Below are 24015 nucleotides of genomic sequence, written 5' to 3'. Positions count from 1 at the left end.
TCAGAGGATCGAATGTTGAAAACAAATCAGTTCTGCACAATCACCTCGGTGACACTTCACAGCCCGAATAGGAACGCGGGGGCAAAGGAGAGCTGTTTTTTAGGAAAACCCAAAGGACGCTACAGATAGAATTTTTAAGATGGAACTTCCTGTTCTTTTGAAAATGGCTTTCCACATACACACATCTTAACTGAACACATACTCAATGTTTACAGAAAACCCGGCTGTGCCTTAATATTTTTTTTTTTCCTTTTGAGTTTGAGCGCTGGCTTGGGAACATCCAGCTACTTAACTGCAATACCCTTGGCCAGGGTAGCACAAACCAAGACTTTGCCTCCTTGGCCTTGACAGACTGTAAAGAAGATTACACTTGTGTTCTCTTTGGCTTCAAACTAACAGAGACTAGGTTTGGATTGGATATTAGGAACAAGAAATTGTTCCCTGGGAGGGTGGGCAGGCCTTGGCACAGGGTGCCCAGAGCAGCTGTGGATCCCCTGGATCCCTGGCAGTGCCCAAGGCCAGGTTGGACATTGGGGATGGAGCACCTGGGACAGTGGGAGGTGTCCCTGCCATGGCAGGGGTGGGAATGGATGGGATTTGAGGTCCCTTCTAGTCCAAACTATTCTGTGATTCCATGATCTATTTATATGTACGTGTGTGTATATATATATATATATATATATTAAAAGATATATGTGGCTATAGATAGGTATAGATGTAATTTAAGAGGCAGTCAGCATTTGTACCTCCTGACCAGTCATGAAGTGTACTGCCTCTTGTGCTTTAGAGAATGAGGAATACCATCTACAAGGAAAATAATAGATGTTAAAAATCCCATGGGCACTATTCAGGAGTTACTTGCTTTCTGAAGCCATCACAGGTTAGCTTTTGTCGAACTCAGTGTACAAGCAGAAGGCAGGATACTGCAGTTTTCAATCCTCTTCCTGGGGTACCAGGCTGAGGTACCCCATTACCAAATTTTCACTTGTTTCGTTAGGGTCCCAGTTATCCAGGAAAGCCAAACACGCCTGGAGAAAAGGAGGCTCGGGGGGACCTTCTGGTCCAGCTGTGAATGGCCTCAAACTGTGCCAGGGGAGGCTTACACTGGGGAATAGGGAAAATTTATCCATGGAAAGGGTGGCCAAGAATTGTGAGGGACTACCCAGGGTGGTAGTGGAGTCTCATGCATGGAGGTGTTTAAGGAACCACTGTACGTGATACTCCGTGCTTTGGTGTAATTGACAGGGCAGGGATCGGTCGCACACTGCCCAGCCATATTTCCAACCTCAAAGACTCTCCGATCCCGCTGGCCGCGCCACACCCGCCCCTCACGACGGCGCCGCCGCCACCGCCTCCCGCCCCTCACGGCGCCTCCCTCAGAGCCCGCCCTTCCCGCGCCTTCTCGAAAAGTCTCGCGAGAGGCGGCGCTTCCCGGCCGGACGTCCCCGGGAAGCGGCTGCGTTCCCGCCGGCCCTTCCCGGACCATTCCCGGCTCCATTCCCGGACCATGGAGGAGCCCTGCGGCGCGGGCGCCGCTGCCCGGCTGAGGGGAGACGCCGAGGAGCCCAAGCAGGTGAGCGGCGCTGAGAGGGGGCCGTGGTAGGTGAGGTAGCGGGGCTGAGGAGGGGTCGAGCCCTCAGCTGCAGGCACAGCCCCCAGCGGTGTTTTAATTGAAGCGGTGTTTTTGATCTTCTTTCCGGTTTGTCAGGGCCGGAGTGCGGTAGGGAACACGCTAATTATGATTAAGCATTAATTGTGTTGCTGTTGTTATGCCTAAGTGAATCGCATTTACGTAAGTGGTGTCCTGTGGAGCTGTTTTTCCCTCGACATGTGTTAGTTCAAAGCTTCTCGCACACGGGTGACAGCTGCGTGTTTTGCTGTGCTTGAAAAGAAATAGGCAGACACGAGGCTTATTTATTATTTGTTAAGGCAGAACCGCGTTTAGCTTTAATGTTGGCGTTGGTGGTGATGCTGGTGGTAGTGAACATTTGGTGTTAATAAACACCTACTTTCACAAACTTTAGTGGGAGTCATCTGTTCGTTTTAGCCTTTCTGAGTGATTTTGTGTTGTGTGGGCAGCTGACCTTGCTGGCACTTTGTTCTCATACCTCAGTGTGGCAAGAAGGCCACTGTCACCTGCTTGGATCAGCTACAAAGTGGCCACAGGACCAGGGCAGTGGTTGTCCCCCTGTGTTGGCCACTGCTGAGGTCCAGCCTCAAATTCTGGCATTGGTTCTGCGACTGTTACACCAAGAAAGACATTGAGGGGCTGGAGCATGTGCAGGGAAGGGAATGGAGCTGGGAAGGAGCTGGAATACCAGGAGGGGCTCAGGGAGCTGGGAAAGGGGCTCAGCCTGGAGAAAAGGAGCCCCAGGGGAGTCCTTGTGGCTCTGCACAACTCCCTGACAGGAGGGGACAGCTAGGAGGGATTTGGGATCTGTTCTCAGGGAGCAGGGACAGGAGGAGAGGGAACAGCCTCAGGCCGTGCCAGGGGAGATCAGTGTGGGCACCAGGAAGAATTCCTCCATGGAAATGGTTGTCAAGCATTGGAATAGGCTGTCCGAGGTAATGGTGGAGTCCCCATCCCTGGAGGTGTCCAAGGAAAGACTGGATGTGTTGCTCAGTGCTCTGGTCTGGATGACAGTGTGGTGATCCAGCACAGATTGGATTTGATAATCGTGGAGGTCTTTTCCAACTTAAATGATTCTGTGATAATTCCTCAAGTGAAGTTTGTTTGACATGAGTTGGAATTGGGTAACTGGAAAAATGTGTGTGCTGGGGGAAGGTCAGTGAATATAGATATATGGATTTTGCTCACTTAGCATTAAAAATAATTTATCACAAAGCAAGCCTGATAGTTTTAATTGCCAGCACTTAAACAGAAGGTTAATTTCTCTCTGGAAACCAGGGGTCAGTGCTGTTCCTCGGAGGCAATGAGGTGAAGAGCAGTGCTGTGGTGAAATACTCCTCAGCCCCCCCTCAAGCAGCCTTTGCCCGTCTGCAGGAGAAAACAGACCTGAAGCTGCCTCCTGCCAACTGGTTACGGGAAAGTGCCAAGCTGGGACCAGCAGGGACAACCATTCTGGGCAACAGCAAAAAAAGTAAACCCTTCTCAAGGTAAATCACAGCTGCCCCTATTTTTTTTTTCCTGGCCTTTAAGAATAATTCTGATTGTGAACTTGGATCCTACGTCATTTAAAGTAGAAGGTACAGGTTTTACCATAGCAACTACATATTGCTTTGTCTTAACCATTCTCCCTCTACTGTTTTCATCTTGAGTTGTTGCCTCTATGCTCTGATCTTGTCTCCATTGTAAATGATTGATGATGTTGATTATTGTTTTGTTCACATGCATTTTGACACATTGCCTCAGACTGTCACACTGACTTTTTGTCCTTCCCTGGTTGGCCCAGATCAAACTGGACTGGTTCAGCCAGCCCTTCTGCCTTTGATAGCAGGTGAAAATGGAACACGTGGATTCCCTTAGAAACCAATTTATAGCTCTTCTGGATCTTTAGAAACTGGACCTGACTAATGGCAAATGAAATTTGGTATTTATATCAGGATTTCATATTTCTATCGCACTATAGGTGCAATGAGAGGCACACTCAAGAAGCAGTGTTACCTTTCAGTGTGGATGTTTGCTAAATTTTTGCATGAGATAAGTTCAGAGTGCTCATAAACATGAGGCTTAAATCCTGTGCTGAACAAGCAAATTCACACCAAGTCAGACAGTCAGTGAAATTTAACAGTTTGTTCAAGGTCTGTGTTTACATCCTCATCATCTCCTTTAGGAGCTGTACTTCTCAGAGCAGAGTAACATGTTTTTCAGGGCTTTATGAATTTTTCATGTTTATTTTAGATACTGTGCTTGTCAAATAGAGGCTGGCAGTTCAGTCTCTTTCTCTAATGTCAGTATTAAAAGCTGATAATGAAAGTATAACTTGCACATCATATATGTTTTGGATTTTGGTAGTATTTGGATTTGTTTTAAAGAATGATGTGTACATTAAAACATTCCAACTTAAGTAGCTTGTAATTTCCTTAATGAAGGTGGAGGAAGAGACAGTGTGTCTATTAGAACATGTAGGGCAGTTCTGGAAAATGTGAATAAGAGGTAAAATTCAATTACAGCTACTAAAATTAAAGTCCTTATTATACTTAATGCCTTCAAGAGAAACTCCTTGAAGAACTCTTATTTTCAGTATTAAAAGGAATCCTTACTTTCTCTGATTTTTCTTGCTTTCAACAAAATTCTAAGTGTTTTAGAATGTCCTGAAAGTGGATCTAGGCACTTTTGAAGATGTATTTGAAAAACTTGCAGAATATAAAGATGATGTTGCTATGTTAATTTTTGGTCTTATTACACTTGGTAATGTTTAGCTGGGTTATTTTTTTTAATGAAGCCTTTCAAAGACTTTGTACTAGATGTTGGAACCCTGAAGCCTGGGAATTTTGAACTTTCTGTGTTTTCTGGCACTGACCCTCAGAAGAGCACTGCTTTTGACTTGAGAAGGTTTCCAAATTTGAGTGATGGAGTTAGAATCACTGGTGTGTAGTGTGAATAGAGGTGTGTAATATCACATGGTGAAGGGTTGGGAATTTGGAGTTTTAGGATATAGTAATAGGTATGGGACAAGATGGACGTTCTGGAACATTGGCTCTTCTTCCTTATTGTTCCTTCTTCTTGATTTTAGGTTGTAGTTTGTGGTTGGATAGAAAATCCTGCAGTGCAGGTCACGGGTGTTTGGTCATTCCACAATCAAAAGTATAAATAATAAAGATGTTAGCTTTTAGTTGGACTGTTTGCCTTTAAAAGACCTTGTAACAAGTGAGATACAGCTCAATTTTCTCACTTTTAGCTTGCTAGCAGGAAGTGCTGTAGAACTCACTGTACTACAGATAAGAATTAATAAACAACCGAGTCTGAGCATGAAAATCCTCTCTCTTGTGCTTCAATCCTGGCTCTGAGTGAAGGCAGAGGAAAAAAGAATATAGCCACTAATAAATAGATACAAAAGCCAGGTCTGTGGTGTCACACTGGAACTTTCTTAATTTGTAATATTCTTTTAAATAGCTTTGGGATGGCCTATGACTTCATTGACTCAGTTGGAAATGATGTGGATGTTGTATCTGATTCAGAGGTATGGATGCATCTTAAATTCTCTCATTCAAATTCTTATATTGCATAAACTTTTATTTTAAGGTACTGTGATGGCTTCTGGCATCTTTGTGCCCTTTGGGGAAAAAGAAAGAGCCCTTAATGAATCACGGATCACCGAGTAAGGGAGTTGTGATCACTGAACAAGAAATGTAGAGAGAAAATCGTATTTCCTCTCGAGTTCTATAAATAATCTGCAGCTAAAGTATGAACTTGAGTGAATGCAGCACCTTAGTCTTGCAAGGCAGTTGTCTTGTGTGTTTGAAATCAGTTATTTTGATGCAAACTGTTACTCTCAAGTTGTTGTTTTTGTTTTTTTTTTTCACTTCTTATCTAGAAGAGAGAGCTCCTCTCCAACTTCTTCTTTCCTTTGATTTTTGTCAGCCTGACAGCTTTTTTTGGTGCTGGTAATATCTGTAGAATTCAGATGAGGCTACTCAGAAGGGAAAACGCACTAATGTTAATATTTGTCAGATTTGTATTCTGACTTAGATCTCTGTCTGGATTGCTTTGGACACCTGACAAGGAATTGGTATTCCTGCTGTGGAAATAAAGGTTTACAATCCAAATCATCCACTTGTATATTTTTGTAATTTTTGTGGGTACCTGGTCATGGTGATCCAATCAAGAGAACGTGTTTAAGCCGTGTGTTTCGTTTCTACTGACATCTTGCTTTCTTTATCACTGTCGTTTGTGTTCTCTGCCCTCAGCAAATGCATTTTCTTGTGGAATGGTTTTAAAATCCCTGGCACTGTCAGGTTTTATTTGACCATGCGTGCTGAAGTAGAATTAATTTTCTTCCCAGTGGCTGGTAAGGGACTGTTTTGGGATTATCCTGAGCACAGGTTGATAATAGATGTTTTCATTGTTGCTGAGCAGGGCTTGCACAGAGCCAGAGCCTTTCCTGCTTCTCATCCAGCTGTGCTGGCAGGGGGTGGGAGTGCATGGAAAGCCAGGAGGAGACACAGCCAGGACAGGTGACCCTGACTGACCAAAGAAGGCTGGGGGAAAGAAGAGGGAAGGGGGGATGTTGGGAGTGATGGAGTTTAGATTTGGAGTCTCCCCAAGTCACCATTACACATGATGGAGCCTTAGTTTCCTGGCAATTGTCTTCCCATGCAGCATAATTATATTGAATATTCTCTCTTTTCTCTTTCCTTCTGCAAGAACATCAAAAAACTCCTGAAGATCCCTTACAGCAAGTCCCATGTGAGCATGGCAGTGCACAGAATTGGGAGGACACTCCTGTTGGATGAGCTGGATATCCAGGAACTCTTCATGAGATCATCTCAGGTGAACCACTTGGTTCTTGGTAACTGTGACACGTGGGCAAAATGCATTATTTCAAGAATAGAGTAGCAAGAAAATGTCTGGAAATCCCTAAAAATCATATGTGGGTACCAAAGGTGTTCTGTTCTGCAGCAGTTTGCCCACAAACTACATCTGATGTCTTGTTTTATGGTATTGTAGGGGTAATATTCTATGTCTCACTTTTGTGTAATATTGCTATAACATTTGATTGATTTTACAGGCAATGTGTTTCTTACTATGTAGCCTCTAAATTAGAAAATGAGATATACAAGTCAAATTTTCAGTAAGACCAAAGCTTTCCTACAAGCTCTATTTTCAATAAATGACCAATTCAGGACTTCAGCTCTGAAGTTATTTTCTGTGTTTCTTCTTGTGGATGAGTATTTCTAAGTTTACAAAGCGCTTGGATTACTTTGCAGATACTTCTTGATGTTATTTTCATATTTCTTCTGTTGCCTAGACAGGGGACTGGACATGGCTGAAAGAGTTTTATCAAAGGCTGATTGATCAGAAATGGCAAAGAAAAAAGAAGAGTAAAGAACATTGGTACCAGAAGGCAATTCTTTCTAAGTTTTTGTATTACAGGTACTCTTTTATCTGCATGAAACTTGAATTCTGCACTGCTTCTGCTTGGTTTTTGGTCTTGGAGTAAATGTTAAAATTCCATTATGGTCTGACTGCTTTCTCCTTATACAGAGGGAATTGAGGGGTGAAGTCAGGAAATAATGTGAAATGATTTCACAGAAATGGAAGTATTTTACTTTAAAATTGAAATACTAAAGCATAAAATAAGCAGCATGACTTAATTAACTGCATACCAGCCAAGTAATTTGTTAGCAAGGGTGCATCAAGCATAACTCCAAAAATGGATCTGTTTGCATCTTGTCAGCTGAACTTGTAAATGTTTCCTTGTTAGCATTAATGGAGATGGAGCTGCTCAGCCTGTTCCTTCCACTTCCAAGCAGCACCAGGAGGGTCCTGTTGCAGGTGAGGGTGATGAAGCAGGAAGGGCCTCCTGGCCAGCTCCTTTTGAAATGCCTTCCTCGCTGTCTGAAGATCCAGGTGCCTCTAACCAGGTTGGTGTGGAGAATGTTTTACATGGCACCAGTGTTTGTAGAGCCACAGGTGTGGGAATGTTCTCAGAAGTGCTGCTGCAGCTCCCTTTGCTGAAAGAGCTGAGCTGAGGCCTGAGGAGAATTTGGCAGGAGGTGCAGTTCCAGATTTGCCAGTGCTTCAGAGCTCCAAATTTCAGCTATTTGTTCTGGCACTGTAATGTTAAGTGCTATTTATCCCAGCGTCTTTGAGAAACAAAGCCTTTGTTTCTAAGAGTAATCATCAGTGCCTTTACCTAAAAGTAGGAAAATCCTGATCATCAGAAGATGTATTTGGAAGCTTAAAGTTCTGGCCTTTCTTTTTAAATCTGCCATTAAAATTCATCTTCTGGTGGCCCTGAATTTATTAGATGAAGAGGAAAATCAAAATTTCTAAAAAGGGAAAACAGTTAAGCAGTACTTAAAAATACTTGCCATGAGATTACACAAGTGAAAGGGGAGGTGTTTACAGCAATTATGCAACAAGCTATGATTAGTATCAGGCCCTAATTCAGGATTTCTATTCTGTCTAAACTTATTTATGAAAACTGTTAATTCCTGTGGCTTTTGTGAGTAATATAAAACAGGAATTGATTAAATTTTGGAGAGGTTGAAAGATCTGTTGTCTTCAGTCTGCGTTAATGTCGTAATGATGCTACAGTTGTGTTTGCACAGTATTAAGACTGATCTGCCAGATTTAGGGAGTTTCTAAACTATATTATCCATAAAATTGTAACTGCATGTGTTGTGTGGAGAAACACTTCAGTGCTTGAAAGCTTTTAGAAAAAGGACTTTTCCACCCTCTTGAGGAACCATTGCCCAGTTCAGCAGACTGTTTATCATCAAGAAGCTGCTGTAAATTTGCACGGTGCCATTTTCTTCACTTTATAAATAAACCAGCAAGATAGAGGTTTTGCTTCTGGACACTGAATCTGGTGTTGACCCTGGGTTAATAAGGAGCTCCTGTAAATACTTTCTGGTTTCTTCCCAGAGCCTCTGAGAATATCAGAAAATACAGCATTTTGGCACTAACTATAGAAAAGAAGCATTCTAGTCACTGCCTAGAGGCTTTTTGCAGTTTCATGCAGGTTTATTTAAAGATGTTGGAGGTAAATTTTTTTCCCTTACATGCTTTTGTTGTTCATATCTTTTGAAATGGCTGATTTGACCTCAGCAGCAGAATCACTCCTTATCCTTGTGCTCTCCACAGGGAAATGTGCCTCTTGAACCCTCATATGTAGTGGGGCACGTGGCCTCAGCCCCCAGAGAACAAAACCTGACTCCTTTGTTCAATGACGGGGAGAACAGTCAGGTATGCTTTATGTGAGAGCTGAACCCCCAGGTTAAACCAGTGCCACCAAACCGGGCCTAGACTGGAGCCAAGGGCAAACCTCAGTCCCTGCAGAAATAGCTTTTGTGGCATCTGCAATTTTAAGTTCCTGTGAATGCGCCGGGTTCGTCACGTGCTGGCTTTTATTTGCTGCTTTGGCTTCTTGCTGTCTCATAATTCCACAGAATGTCGTGGAGAACAAGTGTTACACCTGTGATTTACAGGCCAATTCTTTTTTCTCTTAATGAAGGGACTTAAAAATGACTTTGTTCGTAATATCCTGTGGACTTTTGAAGATATCCACATGTTGGTGGGATCAAATATGCCAATATTTGGAGGTGGGAGATACCCTGCTGTGAGCCTGCGTCTCAGGTGAGCTTGGAAGTTCCTAGATATTATTTATACCAGCCTTGACTAATTTGGTGCTCTGCTTCCTAGTTAGCTATCTGCATTTTTTGCTATTTTTATAAAAGAGAGCAGTCATATTTCTCCTCCTGGGAGTCTGAATTTCAGTAGCTGCTTGCTTGATCATAAGCACTTAAAATGTTACTGAACAGTGAGACAGAACTGTTCCAGTCCCAATTTAATGTCAATCCTTTCATTATCACTCTTACTGTTCCTGCCTCTACATAGGCAAAGAATGAGCAAAAACTTGTAGCTCATTTGGTGTATTTGTCATCTTTTTAAGATGGAATTCTAGGAATTAACAGCACCTTCAAGGAATTCTGGAAGATCTGGTAAAAGCTTTGTATTATAGATAATTGCAGCTGAAAGTGCTGTTCCTTTAGCACTTCTGAAGTACTTAATATCTTGGTAATAGTGTGACATCTGAAGCCTGTTAAATGTGGGCAAAAACTCCAAACTGCTGATGGAATGTGAGCACATTCCATTGGAGAGACCAGCACATTTGTTTTTCTAACTCATTAATACAACAATTCACCAATAATTGTTTTAATATTCATCCATTCTCAGGTGACTTAAACCCAAATTCCATTTGTAAACATCCCTAGTAGTTCCTGAAGGGTAAACAAAGATTTAAACAACACTGGAAATATTTTGTTTTAGGGATAACAACAAGCCAATAAATGTGCTAACAGGGATTGACTATTGGTTGGACAACTTAATATGCAATGTACCAGAGCTTGTGATGTGCTTTCATGTCAATGGAATTGTTCAGGTAAGTCTGGCTCTTTGCATTATGCCTTAAAATAATCATTCATTCTTCTTCTTCTAAAATTGCCTCAGTTATAACAGATCCTTCACACTGTTCTGAGCAAAGTTGACAAAAATCCTGTATTGGAGGATGAGAAGCATCTTAGAAAGCTTGCAGCAGTCATCTAAAAATAGCATGTTCTTTCTTCTCCTCCCTTTCATGTATGCAATATTCCTTCTTCCCCTGCTGTTTGAGTGAAGACAAAAATAAAAACTGCAGCAGTAGAAATCAGTTTCTTACATCTTGAAATGTGCAGTGTTCCCTTGCCATGACAGATGCAAGCTTTTGAATGTTTGTTTATGCTGTCTTACTGTAGACCAGCTGTGTTTCTATTCTACCTGGTAGCCTGGAGTTGTTTCCTAGGCTGACTAGGTTTCATTGAAGTAGCAGCTGTTGTACCTTCTCCCCCTTACTTTTTCCTCATCTTTTGTTCTCCATTCACCATGTTAGTGATAGAAATGAATCCTTCTTAAAGCTTTGAGTAGCATAGTCAAGATGTGCTTGCTTAAAGAAAATCATGGAAATTAATTTAACATAACAGCAGCCTTTGTTTCTTTTAGCTGTTGATAGAGACACTAATATATTAATTTTGGTGTCACAAAATCCTCCTAAGCTTGAGTTTTAATTTCTGTTCTTTGCAGAAATACGAAATGATCAAGACTGAAGATATTCCCAATTTGGAAAACTCTAATTTTTCTACCAAAGTGATAAAAGATATTGCTCAAAATATCTTGTCTTTTCTGAAATCAAATTGCACCAAAGAAGGACACACCTATTGGCTATTTAAAGGTAAGAATGTTTAGATCAGTGTGAAAAGGCTGATGGTAATGTGATGTTGATTAATGAAAGATTTTTTCTTTGCAGCAAGTGGGAGTGACATTGTAAAGCTCTATGACCTCACCACGCTTTGTGAAGAGACTGAAGACAAATACCAAAACCCTTTTACAATGCCAGTGGCGATTCTGCTGTACAAGTGAGTTTTTACCATTTTTGTTGCAATACTTAAATTCTTGGTGCAGTTCTATTCAGAACACAGACCAAAAATATGACCCAATGACAATCGTACACAACCTTGCTAAATCTTAGTCCTACTAGATCAAATCAGACTTTCCTTTTCACCATTTCTCCATGTAACCTTTGCTGATAAAGTCTTGTAGACCCCTCATGAAGTTTCTAAGATCTACAGTTGTAGAATATTGTCTAAAGCTTCCTTTTTTTTCTAGCACAAAGAAATTATCCAGAGATTTCACTGTTTAGTTCAACTTTCTCTTTAGAGTTGCTTGCAATATGATGCTGAAGAAAAACCAGAACAAGAAACACTATGGCACGATCAGAACATTGCTCCTGAATTGTTTGAAGTTGTTGGACAATGGCAGACATCCTCAAGTAAGAATTCAATGTTTTCTTGCACTTTTGTGTAAAAATAACACTGCTGTAATCATAATAAACCTGGTAATAAATAGTGTGCTACGTCCTCCCAAAGGAGAGAATTTAAATTTGTGAACAAACTTAAACTGATTTTATTTTTAAAGAATCCCCATGCTATTTTTTCATTAGTATTTTTTGCTGCCCCTCATTGCAGTGCAAGTCTTCTGTCATGCCCCAAAAAGGAGCTTCTCGTTACTTTCACTCTGTTGTTCTTGCTGCCAGGGAGCCCTTTGGGAGCAGATCCTGGGTAAAAAGTGTAAGATCTGAATATATGAACATTTTTTTCTCTGAAAGTGGCTAAAAACGGGGACAGGCCAACCAGAGAAGTTGTAGTCTCCATCCTTTCAGATCCCCAAAGCCCAACTGGACAAAGTTCTGAGCAACCTGCCTTGATAAATGGGTTGGGCTAGAGAGTCTCTAAATTATTTAAGCTGTTTTCAACTGAAAATGAATCCCAAAAGTGTGATGTGAAAAATCTGAATCATATTTAGAATGGATTACAAGAGGAGATATGGCACACATTAAACTAATAAGAATGTGGATTCCTTCTGGAGTTGTGAAAGGTTTTCAAAATCCCAGTGGCACTTCTTCGATTGTTTTCTTTTTGCTTGCATAAGACCCTTGTTTTGTCTCCTGTGGGCTGTTAGAACAGGCAGTACTTGTTCTCTACCAGTTGGTTTTTATTCTCTTCTGAACTTGATCAGCTTGGATCCTTTTCCCTTGCAGGGAATTTGCTCAGGCTGAGTTTACAGGTTATCAAACACCTCTTTGCATGTCGTCTGTACTCCTTATTCTAAGATAATATATATTCTTGCCTCTCCAAAGAAAAATTTAACTTGAGAATGAATCATATTTTTCTCTTCTTTGCAAAGATTATTGCTTCAGCAAACTACATGTTGTCAGAGCTTTTTCAGCTGGATGAACCTAAAAAAGAAGACAGTGCAGACTTCCCTATAAATGGCAATTCTGATGAAAGTTACAGTGAGGAAGAGGAAGAGATGCCAGACAGTGATGAAAATGGTTCTTACAGCAACAGTTCTGATCCCCCAGATGACAATAAAGCAGTGGCAATAATCAAATCTGTTGGGGAGCTGTCAGTACCAGAAAAGTACAAGTCTGTGCATCGAATACGTGTAAGTGACACTGAGGGGTGGGGGGGAGTATTTAAGGGTTTTTCTGGATGATTCAGTTCATGAGGCAAAAGGGGGAGTGAAATTCAGTTCCTTGGTTTTACCTTCAGGTTAACTGAAGTGGGCAAAGAAACCCTTCATGAGCTGCTCATAAAATCAGAGGTGTTTAAATTTTATGGTAGAGCAGGCTTCATGTAGATTTTTTTTCCTTACCATATTCCACTTTGTCTTGATGTTACCTCTCATTTGTATCTTCTGGCCAGTGAGTTTTATATTTCCTGTGTTGACATTTCCTCTCTTCCCTCCCTGGTGCCCCACTGAAGCCCAGCTGTGCATTCCCTGTCTGCCATGGCACCGAGGAGCGCTGCAGGCTGGTGCTCAGCCACGTCCTGGAGGTGAGTTCACTGCCAGCTTCCTGAGGGTGCTCCACCTCCCACCCAATTCTTCATCCATTCTGTGTTTGCTAAATACTGCTCCCAAGGTGAATGAAATTATTTCTCCCTTTTGCAGGGCTTGAAGTCTGTTGACAGCAGTGTTAAAAAAGAAGGTGACCTTCCTGCAGCTGACCCCAGCACTCCAATCCCGTTGAAATACGAGGATGAATCCACTACTGGTGGTCCTGAGTCTCTGGAAAAACAGATGGCCTTATTTCTAGACAAAAGTAAGTGGTATTGTTGTGCAAATAAGACCTTTCCAGTGCCAACACAAACTGCTGCTACTTTATTTTGATTGTCAAAACAGTGTGTTTAAATCACTAATTACACCATTGCTTAAGGAAAAGTGCACTGAAAATTGGAGAACAGTCTGTTCCTTTTTAAATATGAAGAGAAGCTCATTTGAGTTATTTTGCATAGCAAAGAATCTTTTATTAGTCAACACATGATTTTACTGGACCCTGTTTAGATGTGGCTTTCAGATGACTTCCATAAGGGCTTGGTATTTTGAGGTTTGGTATGTGGAGCAGTGTAAGTTTTGTGGGTTGTTTTAAAAATAGGCTTAATTTCTTTGTGTGTGTGTGTGACCTGGATGTTTTCTGGAAGAATTTCTCCCTTCTGGCAGGTTTTGTTCCTGCATTAGGCTTGCTGCTTGAATTGCATATAAAATGTTAGCTAGGATTTTGTTTTCTTTTTTATACCTCTACAGTTGTGAAAGGAAGCAGCGAATAAAAGATGTTTTGTTTTCTTAAATGCTCAAACTCCAGAAGTTCCAGACCACAGTATCTCTATTTTATTTTGTTCTGGAGTGACATAAAAAGTTCCAGGAAAGACTTTTTGTTTGAAAGTAGTAGAGTTCTTTGCAGGGCAAGGAGCCCTGTAAGCATAGCCCAGAAAAAACTTTGTCTTGCCTACTTTGGCAGTTCTTTATTCTTTATTTTCTCCTCCCTTCTCCCTTTGAAGAATCTCTGAATAAGAAGCCAGTTTAGTTTTGAGTTACTCACACTGACACAGATTCCTGGATCTGTGCTTGAGTACATCTCTGAAGTAGCAGCAGTGCTACGTGCTCACTTCTGTTTCCCAGTCCATGGGTTTGTTTTCTGATGTGAATTATGTATTTTCTCTGCCATGTGTACATATTTACGTACTTATGGAAAGGATAAGTGCTGTAAATCCTGGAATTTATAACTTGAAGAGAACCACCCATGAGCCATGTGTGGATAACGGGGTATGTGCAGTGTGTGTGTCTTTAGCTGGGTGGGTTGTTACTGTTTTAGATGTCTTGGTCTTAATAGAACATGTAGTGCTTAAGAATTTATTACATATTTGTATATTGTTGTAAGATAGTGAGTTTACAAGTCAGGTGTTCTAAATCCACGTTAAGCAAGAGACTCATTTCTGCGTGCAGATGTTGTCAGGACAAAACTCTCCCTTGGTAGGGACAGGCCTTGAATCAGGAACAGTGACCTGTTCTTCTTGGCTCCATAACCACTGCAGCATCAAAGAAAAGCTTCATAACGTTATGCAGAGGATATCTTGAAATGAGTGTGAGAAAGTGCTTGGTTTTCCTGTGGGAAGGACCAGGTTATCCAGGTTCTTGTGTGCTGGAAGCTAAACCCACACATGGAAGCTTTCTCACTGAGGCTGTTCATGCAGAAACTGAGCATTTATCTTAAAAGATTTGGTGGAGAACATGGCAAATTCTGCCTGTGGTTTTGTTGTTTTTTCCTATTGCTCCCTGAGTAGTGTTGGCCTCTGCTCCTGTGTTTCACAAGCAGTCTGAGGTCAGAGAGGTCACCTGCACTGTCACTGTCCCACTGGGTTCCAGCATCATGCTATCAGGTGCAGTGCATGGAAAAGTGCCATATGTTGGGTCTGTTTTGCAGATGATAATGGAGTGGCAGACAAGCTGGCAGAGCTGTGCCTGTGCAGGGCTGTCACCAGGCAATTCCCACCCTGCCTGTGCAGATGGAGTGATGCCCAACCTCTGGCATATGTTAGAGGGGAAAAGTCAGTGACGAGGTTCTGTTCCTCTTACAGTGGGCTCCTTCCAGAAGGGGAAGCACTCCAGTCAGTCAGGAATGATTCCTGGGTCATGGCAATATAAAATGAAACTCCAGCTCATCCTGAAATCATCCAGAGCTTATTATGTCCTGTCTGATGCTGCTATGATCCTGCAGAAATACGGGCGAGCACTGCGATACATCAAGCTGGCCTTGCAGTGCCACGGTAAGTTCCTTGAATGAATTTGTCACCTGTGCCACTGCCTAGAGATACCTGTCACCACATCAGATACTGCTCTGCATGATTTTTCCCTGTGGTGTGCAGTGACAAGTCTGACAAGCTGACTAGACTCAGTGTCCAGCTCAGTATTCAGAGCAGAAGTCTGTAGTGAGGATGAAAGACAATCTTATTTTGACAGGTTGGGAACTTGAGGGCACATTTGGAGCTCCAGAGCAGTTGAATTTGGGACAGTGCCCTGCTGCCAAGGCCAAGTCAGTATGCTGTGCTCTAAGTGAGGCTGCTGCAAGCTGGTGTTTTTTTCCCTGGTGGTTCCCATGTTATTTAAATATATCCTTGGCTCTGAGAAATACTAAACCTCTTCAGCAGCTGAATTGGATGCTCCTCTAAAAGAGACAACATCTTGAAGTATTACTTCAAGGAAAAGGAAAAAAGTAAAATCTGGCTGTTTAGGCTAATACTGCTGTAATGAGAGTAACTTACTGGGAAATGCCAGTAGCTTGTGCTAAAGTGCTGCTGTTTTCCCTGCCGTAAGGGAAGGCTTCTGTCTTAGGGCAGGAGGAGGTTTATAAAGCAAACCCACTTGATCTTAGCACAAAGCATCAATAGACTTCTCAATAACTCAAAGCACTCTGCGTCTTTCAGCCTTTTATAGACTTGAGAAGTAATTTTAAACTCTGCCTTTTGGAAATTAACTTTTCAGGCTGTATTTCCCTTGAGTTATTCTGCAGAAAATCAGTTTTTCCTTGGTCAAATCTGAGGGGCTAGCATTTATGATTACCAGAGTGACTGTTCATCTTGGACAACACAGGGCTCTTTTTAAACCACCAGCTGTGTAGAGCAGCTGTGACTTAAAAATAGGTTATTTCTTCTGAGGATAACATGTTGTCACACTTATGTTACCCATCTGCATACAGAGAATAAAGCTCAGTTATCTTGTCAGCTTGTGTCAAGCCTTTTGATGTATAATTCTTCTCTTTCCCCCTCCCTCATAGAAGTTTTATTTTGGTTATTTTTTCCACCAGATACCTACTGCTGTCTGTGTGGGAGCATGCTGCCCGAGGTGCTGGTGTTCCTGTGTCAGTGCTTAACCCTTTGTGGAGATATCCAGTTAATGCTGGCTCAGAATGCAAACAACAGAGCAGCTTACCTTGAAGAATATAATTACCAGACTAAAGAAGATCAGGAGATATTACACAGCCTTCACAGAGAATCCAGGTGCCAAGGTATGATCCTGACACAGGAGAAGTGCCAGACTTTGGATACATAACAGACATAAATAATTCCATTGGGTTTCCTCAAAACCACGCACTGGGAGAACTTCTGGCAGAGGGGTTGTTGCACTTCTGTTTTCTTCAGAGAAGGCTCATCCTGCCTGTCACAGAGAAGAGGGTTGTCAAGGGATTGTATGGCATGACCTGAAGCTGTGAAACTACTAAAGGCAGTAACTGTTTCAGTAATAAATAAAATCTACCTGACATAAGTCTTGCACTTGCTCTGGACATTTTTCCCTAGTCTTAAATTGGAGAAGTACTGTTTGACACAAAGGCTTTGCATTTTGTTTTCCAGTGTTTGCCTGGGCTACGGATCTATCCACAGACTTGGAATACCAGCTTTCTGTCAGCTGTAAATGCTATGAAGCAGCTTATGAAATCCTACTCTTCAGTAACTTAAAAAGCCAAAACCCAGAGCAGCACATCCAGGTGCTCAAGAGGATGGGCAATATCAGGAATGAGATTGGGGTGTTCTACATGAACCAGGCAGCTGCAGTGCAGACTGAGAGAGTGGGCAAGTATCCTTTTTCCATTCCTGACCATTTCATGGAGCTACAGCAGTGATCAAGTTCACTAATTGTATGAAAAATTTATTTCTCATTATAAAGAGGACATTTAAATGACTTTGTGGGTTTTTTTAATGTCTACTGGGATTGTTTGTTTACAGTAGATCACTGTGGTTTGTACATTGTAGTTAGTTAAGCCTAAACTGAAGAGTGGAATATATGATTTGGAGAAATTCCTTTAAAATGTGTAGAATGTCTCAAAAAGCCATCAGGGAAACTTCAGACTGTGTTGTGTAAGGGAGGGCATGTACCTTTCTTGATGTGTTGGATTTAGCTCAGCATGAACAAGCAGCAGCTTAATTTAAACATAAGAATGGCTTCAATAAAGTCAGCCTGTGAATTTTTTGGTAAGTAATTCCTTGGAAGCTTTCCTTCTGGTTTAGTTTGGGGGGGCTTTTTTTGAGGAAAAGCTTTTTAGAGTGAGGTGTTCAGTGGGGTTTTGTTTTTGAAAGCAAACCCAACATTGTCTAGGAGTAAGAGTTCTCTTGAGTAGAACAAGTGAGGTGCTGGTATTCAGTGTAAACAGCTCCCATTTCCCAAATGCCAGCTGTTTCCTGTGACCTTTATCTGAGTGTTAGTTGATTAATTTTGGCTTGGACTTTGAATTCTCTGATTTGTCATCATCTCTGGGTTTTTGCAGATGTTACTTAGGTGAAATGAAAGCTTAAAATATTGAATTTTACCTGTCTCTAAAAGCCACATTTTATTTGCTTCATACCAAAAATTTATAGAAGTAACTCCAATCTCCTGAATTATTACTGGTGCATCCTGTTAATTTCCTGGTGTTCTGTGTCCTATCATTGGAATTCTTTAGGAAGTATAGGAGGTGTAATAGTGCACTTCAGGTATTAAACCCTCAACCAAATGGAAATCTTAGGAGTATTTTCTGTGAATTGGGTCTTCAGAGTCATTTACCACCCTTAAATTCTGAGACATGGTTTATAGGGGAGACAAAAAGGAATGGTTTGTTCAGGACCTCGGAGGAATTGGAGTCTCTAAGGCTTGTGCTTCACCCTAGTGAGTAAGAACATCTCGATGGCAGAGCAGCAGCTCTGGAAGAAAAGTTTCTCCTGCTTTGAAGAAGGAATTCAGAATTTTGAGTGCATTGGTGATGCCACCAATGCTGCCCTTCTGCTGTGCAACACGGGGAGGCTGATGAGGATCTGTGCCCAGGCTCACTGTGCAGCTGAAGGGGATTTCAAAAGGGAGTTTTCCCCAGAAGAGGCCCTGTATTACAATAAGGTAACACCTCCCTGGTTTAAGCAGGGCCCAGACCCCAAAATGCCTTTTACACTGAGGTACTTGTGAATACTTGGGTAAATATGTTTAAATTTGGGTGAAATAATCTGGGATAGCTCTCCTGCTTCTATACTTTCCTAATTCTTGCTATGTGGGCTTTGGTGGTGGTGTTAAGATTTGATTGCTATGACATTCAGATGCTGATATTGAACATAATACAGGGCCACATGCAAGGGAGAAGAATTGCATGGTCAGAATTAAAGTGATTATCAAATGGGAAATAGTGAAGAAGGCTCAGGGAGATATTTTGAGTAAAGGGAAGTTGATTTCTAGGTGTTAGAAATGCAGGCAGTAACTATGTGTGCATGACTTTGGCCTTTGTAGGCTATTGACTACTACCTGAAGGCATTGAGGTCCCTGGGGAAGAGGGATGTGCATCCAGCTGTTTGGGATTCGGTGAACTGGGAGCTGTCTACAACATATTTCACCATGGCAACTCTGCAGCAGGACTATGCTCCCTTATCCAGAAAAGCTCAGGAACAGGTAACAGGGCATTTGTTGTGCCTGAAAAAATGCATTGGTGGCATCCAGGAAAACTCAACAGGGAGCAGAATTGGTATTGGAATTTTAGAATCATACAATGCTTTGAGTTGGAAAAGATCTTAAAACCCATCTTGTCCAGCCATGGCCAGGGACACCTTCCACTGTCCCAGGCTGCTCCAAGTGCTTTCCAGCCTGGCCTTGGACACTTCCAGGGATCCAGGGGCAGCCACAGCTGCTCTGGGCACCCTGTGCCAGGGCCTGCCCACCTTCCCAGGGAACAATTCCTTCCCAATATCTACTCTAAACCTTTCTTCCTTCAGCTTAAGGCTGTTTCCCCTTTGTCCTATACTATGTGCCCTCGTGAAAAGCCCCTCTTCATGGATTTTTTTCTCGAGTTTATATTTATTTATTTGTGTTGTAGATAGAGAAGGAAGTCAGTGAAGCCATGATGAAGTCTCTGAAGTACTGTGATGTTGATACAGTGTCTGAACGACAGCCCCTGTGCCAGTACCGAGCTGCCACCATCCACCACAGGCTGGCTTCAATGTACCACAGCTGCCTCAGGAACCAGGTATTGCTCCAGACTCTTTGCTTTTCTAAATTGCATCCTTAATACGTGTTCAGTAGTGTGGAGCTGATACTTATCCTTCTACCTGTAGCTGGGATATATTTATTTCAATTACTTAACCAAAGAAACGAGTGCTGTTTCCCAGCCCCCTCTTTCCAGTGGCCCCTCATGAACATCCAGAGGGGGGATTTACTCTGTGCCCTGCTGTGAGTGCAGGTTGGTGATGAACACCTGAGGAAGCAGCACCGTGTCCTTGCTGATCTCCACTACAGCAAAGCAGTGCGACTCTTCCAGCTCCTGAAGGATGCCCCCTGTGAGTTCCTGCGTGTGCAGCTGGAGAGAGTGGCCTTTGCAGAGTTCCAGATGGCCAGTAAGTGCAGCTCTGGCTTTAAACAGCTTTCCAAACCACCACTACCTACTTAGTTTTGTTTTTAGATAACTAAATTTATATGAGAGCGGGAGCAATCTGCTGCTCAGAATAGAATTTTCCTCAAGAGAAGAGACAAGGCACTTTTATCTTACTGGTTTTCAGCTGACTAGGGCAGTATGTGCTTTCTTTCTAACTCTTGAAGTCTTTGGATAGAAGAAAAATGTCTTAACACAAGCCTTTTGTCCTTCATTTTTATGTTTGTTTTTTTTTTTTAGGTCAGAACAGCAGTGCTGGGAAACTAAAGACTCTGTCTGGGGCCCTTGATATAATGACCAAAACCAAGGGTGCATTTCAGCTCATCAGGAAGGAGCTTGTGGCAGAAACTGAACAGGTAAAGGAAGTTTGAGTAGTGATACCTGCTCCCTTCTGGCTTGTGCCTTCACCAAAGAATGATCATTTGGCAGTTAAAATATTCCATGGTTACCTTTCCATAGAGCCAGTGGCTTAAAAAACGTGGACAGAGTTAGATGTATTGCAGTTCTCCCTTAACCTGGAAGTAGATAGAAAATATTTCCTCTAGAACATGATCCAGAGATTGATTAAAACATATTTTTGTAGAGATGTGGACTGCCTGTGTGAATGAACTTCTTGTGCAACTCTGCTATCCCTTAGCAATCTTCTCTAAGAACTTCAGAATCTGTGTATAATAAAACAGTTTTCTCTGTGGTATATTTAATATTAAAATATTAAAATGTGCAGGGCTGTTTGTAGCCAGTGTGAATTATATTCCTGATGCCTCAGACTTGCAGGATGTGCTGATGTGTGTGTCCCTTGCTGGCAGTTTGGGTAACACATATACACATAAGTCAGCTCACCTCAAGAGGGGTTTTTTAAACCACTCCCTGTATTTAAAAGGTGTAATTAATTCAGTCAAATTGTTTTGGATTGTTTCTCTCCTGTAGATCAGCAAGGATAAATGTCCAGCTGAGAGCATGTCAGTGAATGATTCCTCTGCAGGCCTTAACAAAGAGGAGGTCTTGAAACTGCTTGGGATTTTTGAGTCCAGGATGTCGTTCCTTCTCCTCCAATCCATTAAATTGTTGACTTCAAGCAAAAAAAAGATTGGGTAAGTTGAAGCTTGGTGTGCTTTATCCTGACTGACATGGGATTGGTGTGTGTCAGAGCAGAATTCCTGGGGGAGAAGCTGCTGGGTGCAGCTGATGTGTTGATACTCCCCCAGCAGCAAGTGAGTGATTACAGGAGCTGTTCCTAACGTTACATGAAGTGAAGTTCTGAAAATGTGGCATTATTTTTAGAGGATTCTTTTAGGATTGGAAGTTGGGTTAATAGTTTTGGGGATGGAAGCACTGCTGATGGAATAGCTGTTTTGCTAAAAGTAAACTGTTCATGAAATGAGTCCATTGTGCCCAGGAAGTTGTCTGCTGATAGTGAGAGACTGGTAAATAAAAAACACCAGAAGAGAACACAACCTCGGTGCATTTTTAGCTGTTTTTCAGGCAAATGTTTTGGAGCTTTCATCTCCTTGAAAAGAGTTTCCACAAGGTGGCAATCTGAATATGTGAAACACAGAGGATTTTTGTAGAATAATTTATATTGTACCAAGCAGATGTCAGAGCTAACTGAGTAAATGAGTTTAGTTCTGTTGTCTCATAACATGAGCAACTCCTCATTTTTTGTTTTGGAGGGCTTTTACCCCCACCTTTACCTTGGCATCATCTTTAGGTTTTGCACTGAAGATTCCACACAGGGAACCTGTTACAGTTTGAATGATGTGAAATGGGACTCCTAAAATCTGCTCAACTCTTGAAACTTTGAGGCCAAGCTTGAAACAACCTTTGATTTAACCTTTCTTGTGCCTTCTGTGCATCCTCTGTGCATTTCCTCCCTTCTGTTCTGCAGAGTCCTGCCTTCTGCTTTAATAATGGGGTGAAAAGGGAGCAAATTGGAGCTCAAAATGCTGCTTCAGGGTCTCAGGTGCACTTTGGCAAAAAACAGAACATGTAGGAAAATTAGTGTTTGATAGCCAAGCTTGCAGCCTGGCAGTCAAAATGGGTGAAATCAGTTTTACCCTCCCAGAGTGGCATCATGAGCAGAACAGACCTTGGCTCTGCATATCAGAGGGGAAAAGTAATTGACAGTAATACTTTGTTCTGGGAGTACTTGTGACTTATTCCAGAAATACTTTGCATTTCAGTGGCTTTTTATTGAGTACCTGTTCTGTTTAATAAATGAACCTGATTCCTGCCAACTGGGTGATGAATTTAATTTGCTTCAACGTTTCTCAGTCATTCTTGAAGCACTTGCAATTAACCTGACTGCTGCTTATACATTTTATATTATCTTATATTTTATGTTCTTGCCTGCAGTATAAACAGAATGTTCTGACTGCAGTGCAGGGAATGGTGGGGGCTGAGAGATACTCATCAGCATGATTTAATAATGCCCTTGTTAATTTGCATAACGAAGAGTTGTGGTCAGGTTAAGAGTTGTGATTCTCTGCTCTCTTTGTAGGGGCAGCAACGAGGAAGAAGCAGTTCTGAAAACAAACAAGCAGGTTTATTCCCTGCTGCTTCGTGCCACTGCCAACAAGGGGCTGTCCCTGCTGGAGCGCACAGAGCTCATCCTGTCCCTGCTGGAGCAGCTGGCTGCCAGGAGCCAAGGCAGCCCCGGGATGCAGTGAGGGCAGAGCTGCAGAGCTGCAGCACCAGTGCCTTGCTGGGAGCGCTGGGAGTGTTCCCATGGGATGTTTGTGTTCTTGAGGGCGAGTTCTCACCACTGTTGTTCCACTGGAACCTGAGGAAGCACAGGGATTCCTTTTTATCCCCACAAAGCTCTCCTTGTTCTGCTCCCAGCGTTTCTTTGTTTGAAATGCCAGCTTGGAGTTCTGGAGATGAAAATGTAACTTTTGCACTGTGGGGAAAATCCTGATTTTTTTTTTTCCTCTTGCAGTGAAATCTGTGTTTTGCATAAAGATGTAATCTCACAGCTGCTCTGGTTTGGTATTTAATGAAATGTGTTTTGTAAGCAGGGCTGCAGTTAGAACACTTCCACTGCTAAAGGCAGCTCAAGCTATAACAGGAGACTTCTGTGGAATATGTGGATGCACTTCTTAATCCCAGGGAGGATCCTGCACAAAAACCTGTGCCTTTCTAGCTTTGATGTGACTCTTGCAATTTATCAATCATCTCTGGGATTTTGTTTTGGAAAGTGAATGGTTTCAGCTGTGTTGGAATTGATCAAGAATAGTATTATCTTTTTCAGACTTGAAACTGTGAATAAAAGAGGCTATTTTTTAAATAAAAATTTATTTATTAAATATAAATACGTCAGTCTGCCTTGTTTTTCTTGGTTATGACCCTTTTCAGAGCAGCCAACTGCTCAACAGAACTAAAATTATTTGAAAGAATAAAAACCCCTCTGTGAACTCCCATGTAACACAGAGGGAGGAGGTCTTAACCCAGCATGTGAGGACTCAGGGTTTTTTGTTTTTTTTTTTTGCTCATATGTATTATTTAAAGATAAAATTTTCCAGAATATAACATCTGCTGTCCTGATGTTCTTCTACAAATAAATATGGTTCACTGTTGCATAATAACAGTATAAACCACTTTAAAGGTAGAAAAGGTTTTACATGCATTCATAGATGAGCCTTAAGGTCCCTTCTAACCTAAACCATCCTGGGATTTTGTGATCCTCCAGCAGTTTGTGCCCTCCTGAGACTCCATTTCATCCTGAGAAAGGGAAGTGTTTCACAAGCCAAGCCCCTGTCCTGCTGTCCCAGTGTGACTGATGAAGCCACACTCTGGAATTATTCAGTTTTTAGGAACAGAACTGGGCTCAGGTTTCCTCTTGTTCCAGGTGTGGAGCCTTGCATGTGGATGGAGATTCAGGTCCCATCCTCAGACTTGACCTGAACTGTGCAGCAAATGAGGGTTTCTCTGTTACTGCAGGAACCTCAGCACTGTGCTAACAACACAAGTGACTTTCAGGAGGATTATAAATGAGTATATGATGATGCAAATCTGTGAAGCCACTGGCATTAGCTGGAGGAAATGTTAGTGCTAAATAGGATTATTTTTCCCCTTTCAGAGATAA

The 24015-nt window shown here is 42.0% G+C and overlaps 1 protein-coding gene across 3 annotated transcripts; it reads left to right on the top strand.

Moving 5' to 3' along the window:
* Positions 1-1442: 1442 nt before the first annotated feature.
* EDRF1 (erythroid differentiation regulatory factor 1) lies at positions 1443-23969 on the top strand. 3 transcript variants are annotated; one of them, XM_062496687.1, is made up of 25 exons: positions 1443-1573; positions 2909-3117; positions 5078-5144; positions 6329-6454; positions 6933-7057; positions 7389-7548; positions 8774-8875; positions 9144-9265; positions 9959-10070; positions 10748-10895; positions 10971-11079; positions 11381-11492; positions 12407-12667; positions 12988-13059; positions 13175-13325; positions 15139-15327; positions 16365-16565; positions 16909-17127; positions 18198-18421; positions 18803-18961; positions 19383-19532; positions 19746-19899; positions 20175-20290; positions 20862-21025; positions 22432-23969. In XM_062496687.1, exons 1-25 carry the CDS (start codon positions 1508-1510, stop codon positions 22598-22600), a joined length of 3687 nt encoding a protein of 1228 aa, XP_062352671.1. In that variant the 5' UTR covers positions 1443-1507; the 3' UTR covers positions 22601-23969. The 3 variants fall into 3 exon arrangements, with proteins under 3 accessions (XP_062352671.1, XP_062352672.1, XP_062352673.1); XM_062496688.1 differs by lacking the exon at positions 8774-8875; XM_062496689.1 differs by lacking the exons at positions 1443-1573; positions 2909-3117; positions 5078-5144; positions 6329-6454 and having other exon boundaries at positions 7018-7057; positions 7438-7548.
* The last annotated feature ends 46 nt before the right edge of the window (positions 23970-24015 follow it).

Source organism: Cinclus cinclus, chromosome 7 (assembly GCF_963662255.1).
Source record: "Cinclus cinclus chromosome 7, bCinCin1.1, whole genome shotgun sequence".
Taxonomy (NCBI): Eukaryota; Metazoa; Chordata; class Aves; order Passeriformes; family Cinclidae; genus Cinclus; species Cinclus cinclus.
This window is presented reverse-complemented; position numbering and strand designations above follow the sequence as displayed.